The sequence below is a fragment of the Candoia aspera genome, chromosome 2, assembly GCF_035149785.1.
Source record: "Candoia aspera isolate rCanAsp1 chromosome 2, rCanAsp1.hap2, whole genome shotgun sequence".
Taxonomy (NCBI): domain Eukaryota; kingdom Metazoa; phylum Chordata; class Lepidosauria; order Squamata; family Boidae; genus Candoia; species Candoia aspera.
In genome coordinates this window covers 46215881-46228440 of record NC_086154.1, presented here as the reverse complement: position 1 = coordinate 46228440, position 12560 = coordinate 46215881, and the positions used below count along the sequence as shown (strand labels likewise).

General features: G+C 37.5%; 1 protein-coding gene across 1 annotated transcript in view; it reads left to right on the top strand.

Moving 5' to 3' along the window:
- Nucleotides 1–12560, top strand: part of LOC134489969 (collagen alpha-1(VII) chain-like) — a 59007-nt gene that overhangs the window by 1272 nt on the left and 45175 nt on the right. The window contains exons 2-13 of the mRNA XM_063292846.1: nucleotides 3518–3598; nucleotides 3758–3782; nucleotides 4056–4213; nucleotides 4351–4386; nucleotides 4709–4789; nucleotides 5439–5474; nucleotides 5723–5794; nucleotides 6798–6842; nucleotides 7043–7078; nucleotides 8007–8042; nucleotides 8786–8890; nucleotides 10103–10138. Coding sequence (XP_063148916.1) covers nucleotides 3518–3598; nucleotides 3758–3782; nucleotides 4056–4213; nucleotides 4351–4386; nucleotides 4709–4789; nucleotides 5439–5474; nucleotides 5723–5794; nucleotides 6798–6842; nucleotides 7043–7078; nucleotides 8007–8042; nucleotides 8786–8890; nucleotides 10103–10138 — 747 coding nt within the window. The remainder of the gene's footprint in view (nucleotides 1–3517; nucleotides 3599–3757; nucleotides 3783–4055; nucleotides 4214–4350; nucleotides 4387–4708; nucleotides 4790–5438; nucleotides 5475–5722; nucleotides 5795–6797; nucleotides 6843–7042; nucleotides 7079–8006; nucleotides 8043–8785; nucleotides 8891–10102; nucleotides 10139–12560) is intronic.

Genomic DNA, 12560 nt, shown 5'->3' with positions numbered 1-12560 from the left:
TCAGTCTATTCACTCTTCGTATTTTGTGATTCAGTCTTCCGTCATTCTGTCAGTGTGACCAAACCACCTCAGCCCATTTCTTTCCTACAGATCATGCACTTTTGTATTAAATCCACATTAATTCAGTAGCTGTTCACTCTTGACTGTATCTCATCTTGTTTTACCAGACATGCTTGTTAAGTAAGCCATTCCTACTGCACTGAATTTACTTTTACATTTCTCCTGACAAAGCATTCATCCCATCTCAAAACTGACCTTTTGTGCAGAAGCACACTCTTATACACAGCTATTTTTGCTTCTTTCAACATACTTTCATTCCACACAACAGCCTACATATTGCCCACTATCCTCCTATCAGATTTGCACATCTTAAAATGTCTTAATTCACTGGCCTTTCTTGAATAAACATTCTAGGAGGGTATATAAATTCATCCATTTTCTTTAGTTTCTCATTGTCCATATATAACCTGCAATTATTCATTCTATTTTCCTTGCCTTGGTCACCTTGGTCTGTGGTGACATTAATTCTCAGATCCAGGCCCCTCATTCTGAGGTGTAAATAAAGTATATAGTTTTGTTGTTAGCCTTACGAATACATTTCTTGCCTTGTCTTGTCATTTTTAGCAGCTCTGATGACTTGGGTGAGCCTGGACTTGTTCTGTTACAAGTTTTCCTTTTCCCCATTCTGTCTTCTTTTCTTGAGTAGTTTGAATTAAACGCTACGATGCTTTGAGTGTCATGATGGTTTAATTACCTTCAGAGGGCAGTAAGATAGTAAAAATTGACTAGCAAAGTAAAATAAAATGGAATATGAATAAAACAAATAAAACAGAATGAAATAAAATAAGACATCTTTCCTCCTCCACTCTTTACTGCATCCTAACTATCTATTATTTGCTTCAAATTATATAGGTTCACTACAGAACACCATAATCTCTATACATAACTAAGTGCACATTCATATCTTCACCAGCAGACCCCTACCATTGCCACAAGTATTCCTCATACATTTATCTATAAATATATTAAACAACTAAGGCATCATGGTCTTAATCCAGGCTCAGGGTTGATCAATTTGCTAAGCTTTCTATTTATTCTCATACATATTTCTTTTCTATCATATGCCACTTTAACCACTTCCAGTAATCAAACCTTGTATGTTTATACATTTCTCAGTGATTTGCTGAAGAGCAAAAATCTGGTCAGCACATCCTTTTGTCAACACAAGCTGCACTGCACTTTCCTAATTTTGTTCCTTGTCCCTTCATACACTTTAGATCAGAATTCTACCATATGCCTTCCCAGGCAGCACACTTGACCAACTAATTCCCATGTGGTTTGTGTATTCACTTTGCTTTTTTTATTTTGTGTAAGAGAAGAGAAATGGCATTCTTCCAATCATTAAGCACAGATGCAGACCTCGTATATAGATTAAACAAATCACACGGCTACTCCATAAATAAAATACATCCACATTTTAATCTTTCTCCAGTTATATCACCGTTTTTCAACAGCGTTTGAAAAATGCTTATACCACCATTTTCCACAGCATTATTACTTACTTTACATCATATTTTTCTTGGATATGAATGTTTATAGCATTTCAATTCCTTTCTTCTGGGTATAGCTATCATTCTTATGCAAATCTCTGTAATACCCTTCCAGCATTCCTCCACTTCAGTTTTATCCTAAATTACTTTTAGGATAAAAACTCATTACAACCTTTGAAGCTCCTGGATCGGTCCTCTTTGCCCACTTGTAAAAGATTCACTTCTGACATCTTTATGCATTTTCATTATTTTTTAAGGTTAACTATTCCTTGCTCACTTTGACTATATTCTTTACAACTATATTCTTTGTCTTTTCTCTCTAAATACGTATTTTTATTTATTCATTTTTATTTCAATTTCAAAGTCGCCAATTCCATAGCAACTCTGGGCAGCTTGTATATGAAAAATTAAAAGAAAACAAAATATATCAAGAAGAAAAAGAAGTCATTTTTCTCTTATCCTAATTTCTGGCAGTAATCATTCTCTTACATGTATTTTTTCTCATCCACAGCCTTTTTCACTTCATTTTTCCATCAAGCATCTGTCATATACATCCCATTAGTATAACTCCACATAGAAGTATGTCCCTCTGTAATAATAATCCTTTTTATTCTGTTCCAAGCAGCTTCCATTTCTTTTCTTACCTCCACTTCCCATTCATTCTGTTTGAGAGATTAAACTATTTTCCTACAGGACTCCTACTTCCTCTTCTTGTAGTCATTCTAATGTTCACTCTAGTTTCCTTCATTTCTTTCTTTACTTTCCTTGCCTATTTTTCCTAAAATCCAATCTTTACATACAAAAGATGGCCAATCCCACATGCAAAAATTCTCATCACCATTCCCTTCACTAATTCTCTTAGTCTTTAATCATAAAGAACAAGATCAATCATGCTTTTAGATTTATAGTCATTCCTTTGCCATAAATAGACTTGAAAGGTATTTGACAGCAACCTTTTTCTAAGCAGATATTCACTGGTTCCCGTCACTTTTCTGTACTCGGTCATCTCATTCTTATCCATCCATTTGTGTCAACCAGCAGAATACAGTACACATTCCTCTAGATCATATTAATTCAGAACTCTGCATGATTTTTCCAAAACTTATCCAAAGTTCTTCCATTATCACTATTCACTTGAGTATGATATGTAACTGACACCAACCTATGGATTGCTACTTTCATACACACCTGTAATAATCTATATGACGCCAGTTCAGACTTTCTCACATTCTTTTTAGCTCTTTCATTTATAATTAAACCAATATCTTCACTTCCCTGTACGTAGTGATCAGACCACCTTCTATTACATCATTCCCCTTAGTTTCACAGCATAATTAGGTTTTTTTGCAGCCCCTTCAGTACTTTGCAGTACTTTTACAAAAAAGACAAAACAAAACAGAAGTGCTCCCATGAATACCAGTAACCAGCTATATTATATGTATCATACGTCTGTGTGTGTGATTAATTCCTACCTTTTTCGAGCATTCCTTCCTTGCTGTTTCGCTTTCTCGGTCTCTGATTTGCTTCTGAAATTGGGGTTGCAGCTATCTGCTTCTTACCTTTGGAGCAAATAGGAGGGAGATACCTCAGTGTAGAGTGACCTTTCAGTGTACTATTCTGAGAAAACATTATCCACTTTCTCAAACTGGGCATTTTTTTATGTACTCCTATCTTATCTCACCTTATATGTCATTTTTATCTAATCTAAACAGTCCCAGCATTTGGAAATAATATTCTAATTCTCTCTCTGCACTCCTGCTTAATTTGTGATTTATTAGGTCGTCTTCACCTGATGAAGGAATTTATTTTTAATAAAATCTGCCCATTCATGCAAAGATGCATTTAATGTCATATCTTGTTTGGGCCTCAAAGAAACTGGGATTCTTTGCATACCTCAAAATTACTTTTGTACTTCAGTTGATAAGAAGTAAAACTACTTGCCTGCTAATTGTCTCTTTCCATTTTAGGGGGAGCCAGGAGATCCTGGAGAGGATGGCATGAAAGGAGTGAAAGGAGAAGCTGGTTTACCTGGCCTGCCAGGAGAACGGGTAGGTCCCAACTGTCAGACTGCATCTTTAGAGAAGGGGCTTAAAATCTATCATGTGAGGAAATCTGGTGCCTGGTTCAGCTGTTCTGGTCATGCGGTTAAACACTGTGGGAAGAAATGTGGGGGCGCATTGGCACGTTTAATCCTTCCCCCTCTCTAGCATCACTCCAGGGTTTGGGGTGGAGGTGAGCTTCTGAAACAGATAATCTTCTCTGATATTGAAAGGGTTTCTTGTAAGTGAAAATAATCATAATCAGGCTTCAAACTCAAACAGGAAGAGAAAGGCCTCTGCTTCTGAAGTTCACAGAAAAGAATTAATGGAGAGACATTAGGAATTGGGAAACGTGGATATGCTGGTAGATGTCAGTACACTCCTAAAGCTCATGCGGTGGGAGAATGAAATATGAAGAGCGCAGGATGGAACAATGGCTTGACCAAGTCCTTTGCAGTGTAAACAGTAGTGAGGGGAGATGGGAAGAAGCTTTGGGAGGGCTTGCAAGACTGCTGTCTAGGAAATTGGTATCAACCATTCCCTTTCCACAAGAGAATTACAAAGACATCTTTTCCCCCTCTCTTCCAGGGAATAGAGGGTTCCAGAGGGCTCCCTGGAGTTCGCGTAAGTCTTTTTTCCTTTCCATGTGCTTCAGAAGGGAATGTAATACTGCTATTTCCTCAGCGATTATTGAATAACAAAATACCCAGTCTACATAGTCATTTTTTACTTGGTGGGCTGTCATCTGTATCATTTTGCAGGGTGATCCTGGAGATCGAGGCCCGGTGGGAGAGAAGGTAAGAGTTCTGATTTTGTCATACACTAGAAGAGATGATGGAAGAAAAGAATTGACCAGAGCCATGAAAACCCACCAAATATTTTTATAAAGTTGCATTTATATAAATGCAAGATCTGATATTTAATTCAGAATTTGGAGGGGATATTGGTTTTCTTTTTTAAAAAGCAAACTAGCCTTCATTACTGCAGATAAAAGTAGATTCTGTAAAAACTATTGAGTGGCCCATATCCATGGTCTTATGAACAGTAATTTCATTAATTCCCATACTTCCTACTTGTTGCCATGATTGTTTTCTCATTCACTTTTAAATTTTTCTTCAGGGTGATCGAGGTCCTCCAGGCCTGGATGGTCGTAATGGCTTGGATGGAAAACCTGGACAAATAGGCCCTTCAGGTCAAAGAGTAAGTCTGATGCTTGGTGCCTTCAGGTACATCAGGACTACAGCTCCCAGATTTAGGGGCTGTTAAGCCACAATGATGCTGCGTTACTCTTAGCAAAGTCAGCTGTTTATGGGAAGCTGCTGCTAAATCCGAAAGAGAATTATAAGAGGCATCTATTTTGTAGACTTTGTACTGATAGCAAAGCTCACCATAAGGGAACCATGCTGAGGGTCATGTTTTTAGTCCCAAATCATAAAAGTTAATTATCATTGGTGCTTACTGGAGGATATTAATTGATGTTTGTGTGTGCAAGTTTTTATTTTCATGGCATTCTTTATTAGGCAGGACAATTCTAAAGATGGGAATTTGTTGATGTTTCAAAGCTTATATATTCCTGTACAAATGCAATTTAGTTTTTATGGGATCATCACTGCAGTAAAATAAAATAAAATAGTAAAATAACCTCTTTTAGGAGCTTGCAACTGGGCTCTTATATCACACTAAACCATAATGTGGTGTGCATTGTGTTGGGTTGTGTTGGTTAGCTGCACAAATCTAGCAGATGTGTGCAAACAAATCTTTTGGGGAACTGCAGGTCAAGGACAATGCATGAGCATGAGGCACAGTCTAGTGCCTGACTTCTGATTGCATTGTTGTTTTATTTTCTTAGGGTGACCCAGGAAAGCAGGGTGACCCTGGCCGAGATGTAAGTACAGAAACTGCTGACCTCTGACAAGCCTAAATAAGATGAGCTGGGTTTTTTCCCTCTTGTTTTAAATGATTTCTGGGTGATCTGTGTGGAGTTTAGTTGTCAGTCTTTCTTATATTGAGGACTTTCACTTGGCACATTTTTCCATCCTAGATAACTAATTTTGGCTACCAAGTATATCTTTTGGAGAGGAGAGTCTCTCTTCTACTCTGCCTATCCACAGCAGTCTGCTTTTTTTAAAACAGGGCTTGCCAGGTCAGCGTGGAGAGCAAGGTCCTCCTGGAGCAATTGGCCCCCTGGGATCTCCAGGACTGCCTGTAAGTGAAGTGGTTGAAACAGCGATCTGCATCCACGACCCATATGCTGCAATATGAGGCTAAAAGCCAATGTTCATACTTTCCTATAGGACTTTGGTTAAGCGGGTGGTCACCTTCTGGGTTAGCCAACACACAACCAATGACCCTCTGGCCTCTGCTGTTGGGCAAACTGCACAGACCTAGTGAATTAACCCTCAATTAATGGATCATCCCACAAATGTACATAGTATAGCTCAGCCATAAAATGTAGAGAAAATTCTCTTCCACTTTCTTGGCCCGTGCAGAAACTTAAGATATTGTTTGTGTTAGTTCAGTTTTCCTTTTCTGCTTTTTAAATTAAGAAATACTTAGGTTGACAACTAGAGAAGGTTAATTAATAGAGGGTGATCTCGGGCTAAATAGATTGGTAATCAAATTCTGTTCAGTGTTGGATTCCTCTGGTGATCTTGGCAATTGAATTCCCCATCTGACAAATTTAGGTTTACAATTTAAAAGGATTAAAAAGAAAAAGAAAATGCAGGGGATGGGGGGAGGAAACTAAGAAAACTCTGGCACCAATAATTCATGCTATATAGATTTTATAATGACCATGAGTAATTAGCCAGACAGAAAAGTATGGCTGTCTTGTCAAGACTAGCTAGAATGCAACAAACTCAAAGAGGAGAAGCCCAAAATGACTGCACTGTCAGCCAGGCTGGTGGAATAACACTGTTTTCTGTCCCACCCTTTGCTGAGGGCTCATGAAATAGCTGCTGGATGAAAGTTTGGGAAAGGCAAAACCTGTTGAAGCTGTCTTCTCCTCGAGAATCCAAGTGAATTTCTCTTTGTGAAAACTTGAGTTTACTTCACTAACCAATGGTTGCAACAAGGTCCTATATTCTGTAGGGATTCATCCATCCTCTGTGTTCCTTGCTCCCTGTGCTAGAAACAATTCTATGGGCCTGTTGCAGTCAAGCTGGTGAAAGCTCTCTTATCTGGCTGATCTCCTGCATTTCTTTTCCAGGGCAAGCCTGGCGAAGATGGCAAACCTGGGCAGAATGGGAAGAATGTGAGTGTTGGGACTGACCCCTCCAATTCCCTGCCAGAAGTGGGGCTTCAGGCCTGACAGGCAAGGGTCTGTCTTGGGAAGGGAAGCAAAGGGAATGAAATGCGCTGAGTTGTCTTTAGTTCTTCTAATAGTAAGGAATATCACAGCATGTGCTTCTAAACTAACCTGGAATACAAATGTGAACAAGATGTTGTTTCTAGGGAGAAGATGGGATCCCGGGAGAAGACGGGAGAAAGGTAATTTCCTCTTATCTACTTGCAGCATTTTAGCCAAATTTCCATCTGTTAACCAGAGATTAGAAATAAATTCCTAAGAAGGGTCCCTGTATTCTCCCCCCTATTTCAGTAACAACTTTGGGATATATTTAAATTGAGAAAATGGCATCAAAGGCACCAACTATATTCCTTGTTTTTCTGAGAGCTACATACCAATCCAAATAAGCCCTTCCCTGTGAAAATTGCTTTTAATTGCACCACCACCCAAAAAGAAGGTAGGAATATTCTTTAGAGATGCCTGCCTCAATTTCATTCCCTGTCTCGCCCTGTTTTCCTCCCAACATTGAGCCAGCATTTTACACCCAGCATGTTCAGCCTTCATTGGCCTTTTCTAAGACGTTTTCTTAAATATACTGTATGTTTTTGTAAGTGATGGGTTCTGCTGAGCAGGCCAAAGAATTAGATTAAGTACATGTCCAGAGACGCAGGAGTATGGCTCTTTTGAGAGCCAGGAATAAGCAAATCTAAGAGAACCCTGGTTCCACTCTCTGTTACTGCTTAAGTTGAATAGTAGACCGTTGTTGATAATTTGTTCACTTCATATGCTAAGCAGTCATTAGGAGCTGTAATACTGTGTTTCATTAGGTAATGAAACATTAGGGAATTGGCTCAGCACACATCTAGTCCATTTTGGCTCTCAGATAGCAGAATCCAGAAAGCAGTCCATTTTGTTGATTTCCATCTCAGTAGAGGAGTGTGACAGAAAAGTCCTCTTGGTATTTTCCTTTTAGGGCTATAGTTCCCTTAGGGTTAGGTGACTGCACTTGGATGTTGGTAAAATTCAGAGTGATGGGTATTAGGATCCAAGAAAACCTTGCTGTTTCTCTATAGGAAAACCCCAGGGTGCATACTACACAGTTCTCTCTCTCTCTCTTTTTAATGAATCCAGGGGGATAAAGGTGAAGCTGGAATACCTGGCAAAGAAGTAAGTACCTTTAATGTCTGGGTTTACTTCACAGGTTTGCTTTTTGCCTTTATTCTGTCTTTTTATGTAAAGGCGCTGCCAGGGTTGTCTACCTGGAAAAATTGGTAATCAGGTTACAGAGAGCATTCCAAATCACATTGATCCTGCCAGGTAGGAGAATAAATACTTTCCCAGCAATAAAATATATGGAGGTTTGGGTGCACAGTAAGTGCCATGCATGCAAAAAAATGTTCATACTAGATTCTGATAATCCAAAATAGCCCCACGTAACTTGTGGGCAAGGAGAGGAGATTTAGCTTCACCCCTCCAGTTCTCAGAACTTTCCCCTTCCTATATTCTATTCCTTCTCTGATACATGGGTGGAGTTTAAGATAAAAAGTTTCTAGTCAAGCTGCCTGGTCTTTAAACTGTTCTACATTTATGCAGACATTTTAGAGAGAATTACGTTTATGGTATAGGGTTTGTGAGGTCTTAAGTATATAGGCTACCAAGAAAAGGAAAGCAGAGTAAGGATAATATTCAGAAACAAGTGGGAAGTTGCTAGCAAGTTATTAGAGCCCACAAGTTGTCCACATAGAAGAATCTACAACAAAGTCTTTAATGTCTCGTGTTAAAAGGCATTTCAGAAAACATGGCTGGAAACGACCCTCAACTCAGATTGTGCAAAGCCATTGCCAGTTAAAAAGGACCACAGGATAGCTCCCTACACGTGATATCTAACTGTATTTGTCTTTTGTTGACAGGGTCCTGAAGGTGTTAAAGGGGAGAGAGGAACCAGTGGGCCTCCAGGGCCTCCAGGACCACCAGGTGTTCCCGGCATGCCTGGACAAGTTGGTCCACCAGGCCAGGTAGTTTCCTCCTCCCACATAATCTGCAATAGGATATGATAAATTACAATATGAAAATTAAGTCTCAGCAGAAACTAGCATGAAAATGGACAAAGGCTGAAATTCATTATGGGAGCATATGTATATCCATAAGTATATCATGTATATCCAAAAAGAAAAGAAAAATACAGAATTGAAATGGAAAAGCCAATGAAAAAAGCTAAAACAACAGAAAGAAAAAAAAGCAAACAAACTTGGGAGCATAATAGTTTGCATGTACATACACACACATACAAGTAAAGAGAAACACAAAAGTTTTAAACGTGCATTTTAATTTTTATGTCCAGAATCATATTTAGATAGCCAAAGACAATGTATTAGAAACTGCTGATATAACCAGTAATTGGTATATTGGGTAAATTTATCTTTCATTTAGGGTTTTTCAAAGCTCTTTATTGCTGCGATGGTTTTTCAAGCAAAGCAATTTCTTACACTTTCAAGTATCACTAACCTACTAAAAGAAGTTACTTTTCAGGTATTCTGCAATAGCAAGCCTAGCACATAACAACAGGAATTGAAACAATTGTTCATGTTAAATCAATATTTATTTATTTATTAGGAAAATGTGGCAATAAGCCAACAAGCAGGATTCACGATCAAAGATCATTTGGTGATTCTCCTGATTTTTTCAGAAACTTTCAAACAGACTGATTAATTGGGCATTGCCAGCAAAGATGGTAATAAGTACAATATATTTTACAGCCAGCAATATAATTTAGAAAGTTTGCAGTTAATATGATGCAGTTTAAATAGAATGTAATCCCATCCCTGGAGTCTCTTTGTGATCAGTTCCTGTTGGCTTGGTTTAAAAATAATTTTATGCCACAAAGATTTTCCATGAGATTTGTCAAGTCAAAATCTTACATCATCCTTCCAAGAGAACAATTTGTGCTTAATAAAATAATTTTAGTGGGAATTGATATTAAATAAATATGCATAGAATTTAAAAATCAGTTTGAAACAGTTCTTGGTGAAGTTTGCTTTGGCTGTACAAACAGTATTTGTCTGAAATAGAGAACTTTTATTCTAGGAATCTTAGTATTGCTCACATGGTTAGTTATTATCATGAATTTTCTATCCTTGCTTAGTGCCTCTTTTTGGAACATGTTGGTTGGACTCAATAGGATAAATGTCTCTTTCTAGTTCTGTAATGCTGCATTTTGCTATTTTCAGAGCATGCCAGGCCTCCCTGGGGTATCTGGTCAAAAGGTGAGCAAAGACCTACCACACGTTATATCACATTTGTTGCAGAAAGGAGTCAGATGACACTGCAGTTCTCACTTCTGTCTCTATAGAAGCTGAGCTCCCCCAATGACTTTGCCAGATTTTTTGAGATTTGTAGTTTCAGGCTCACACATGAAGGGTATTGTTATTGTTTTGGGAACAGCACAATATGTAGGTGGGTCCTTCTATGGCTTCTTTCATCCCGAGGCTCAGTGAGTAGAAACAAAGGGCCTGTGAAGGAGGCATGATATAGATTGGCTATCTCAGCCTCCCACCTATAGTAATGAATTATGTTATCCTGTCTGTCACAATCTACGTGATATCAGAATCTGCAACACAAATAACTTTGCATCTAGATCAGGGATCCAAAGTATTTTTCCTCTAGAGCAGGACATTTCATTTCATTTCATTTCATTTTTAATGGCAAAATACAAAAAACAATACACACAAAACACTACATCACCAAGAGAGGGAAACGATAAATAGTGATAATATAGTTTAAAAAGAAAACCTAGAAAACCTATTTACTATAATAGATATATTATAGTAGTAAAAATAAATGTGAAAAAAATCAACAGAAATATGATCCATATAATAACTAAAAATAAAGTTCATTCAGTCGTTAAACTTATCATTAAATCTAGACCATATAGCAACATATTGCATTATCTTATCATTTTAGAACACAAAGATTTTGCAAATATAGTTAATGAACTCATACCCTGGATCCATTCCTTAAAATTAGGAGAGTAAGTTTCTTTCAGTTGTGCAAAATTATCTTCTTTTGCCATGCCCCAGGCTCTTTAGGAAATAATAAATTCCGTGTTACAGAAATATAGGTCAACATCACATTGAGATCCCTTAATATAATATTTCTTCCCAAAATTGCATTGATGTATATAGTAATTTGAAACCAAACATGATTATAACTGGACAAGACCAATTAAAAAAATTTAATGTCCAGCCCTTTTAAAAAATTCTTTGAGGTGTTCAATAAAATGAAATAATATTTTCTGATGAATTAATTTCATTTTTAAAACGTAAGTATATTTCACATTTCTTAACACACGAACCCACTGATTCTCCAAAATTGGATATTCCATATCTTCATTCAACAATTCAGATGTTTAACTAATACTAACTTTCATTTTATTTTATTTTTCCTTACATAACTTAATTGTTGGTTTCTGTTCAAGTGCTGAATCTCTTAAGGAACTTAAAATTATATTTACCTTAGAGACAACTAGAGCATCTGGGCCATACTGTCTAATTAGTACATTTCAATTATATATATTGCCATACAAATGTTATAAGTAAATCACATTCAACATGCAATTTCTCAACATCTTTAAAACAACCATTAGAAATCATCTGATTTAAAGTGTTAATCCTTTGGCCCAAGCATTCCAAAAAACCACTTTTCTTGCTATTGTCAAATTTGGGTTAGTCCATAACATCAATTTCTTACGGGAATCAGGATGAAAACATAACTGCTTGCCTATTGATAATCAAAGGTGCTTAGCAGCTTTCAAGGCTGGAAAAGAAAATTCCTTTTTAGTATACCTGGATCCTAAAACCTGCCAAGTTTTCAAAGGTCATATACTTGTTCTCCAAATGGGGTCCACAGGTGAGAAGAAGAATAAAAAGTCTCATTCAGAAAAAAAAAGTTAAAAGCCCAATGTTGAAAATCTGGTAGGTTAAAGCCACTATGATCATGAGATAACTTCAGCTTTGCCAAAGATATTCTAGGGGCTTTAGCCTGCCATAAAAAAATTCTTACTAAGTTACCTATCTGTGCAAAACATCTAATAGGAATTAACTTTAGAATCTCTCTTAAAATATACATTTATCTTGATGTAATGTTCACTTTGATAGATCTTACCCCAAAGACTTAATGGGAATTATAACCATTGAATTATATATGCTAAAATTGCATTTATAATTTAGACATATTTAATTCAACGTACAAGAAGGGACGCGGTGGCGCTGCGGGTTAAACCGCTGAGCTGCTGAGCTTGCTGATCGGAAGGTCGGCAGTTCGAATCCGCATGAGGGGGTGAGCTCCCGTTGCTAGTCCCAGCTCCTGCCAACCTAGCAGTTCGAAAACATGCAAATGTGAGTAGATTAATAGGTACCGCTTCGGTGGGCAGGTAACGGCGTTCCGTTTAGTCATGCCGGCCACATGACCATGGAAGTGTCTATGGACAAATGCTGGCTCTTCGGCTTTGAAACAGAGATGAGCACCGCCCCCTAGAGTCGGACACAACTGGACTTAATGTCAAGGGAAAGCTTTACCTTTACCTAATTCAACATACTGTGATATATTTTGAGAAAGATAAAAACCCAAGTATTATTTTATAGTCTGTATAAATTGAAAATTGTAAATCCTAATCTTGTATTAACTGGA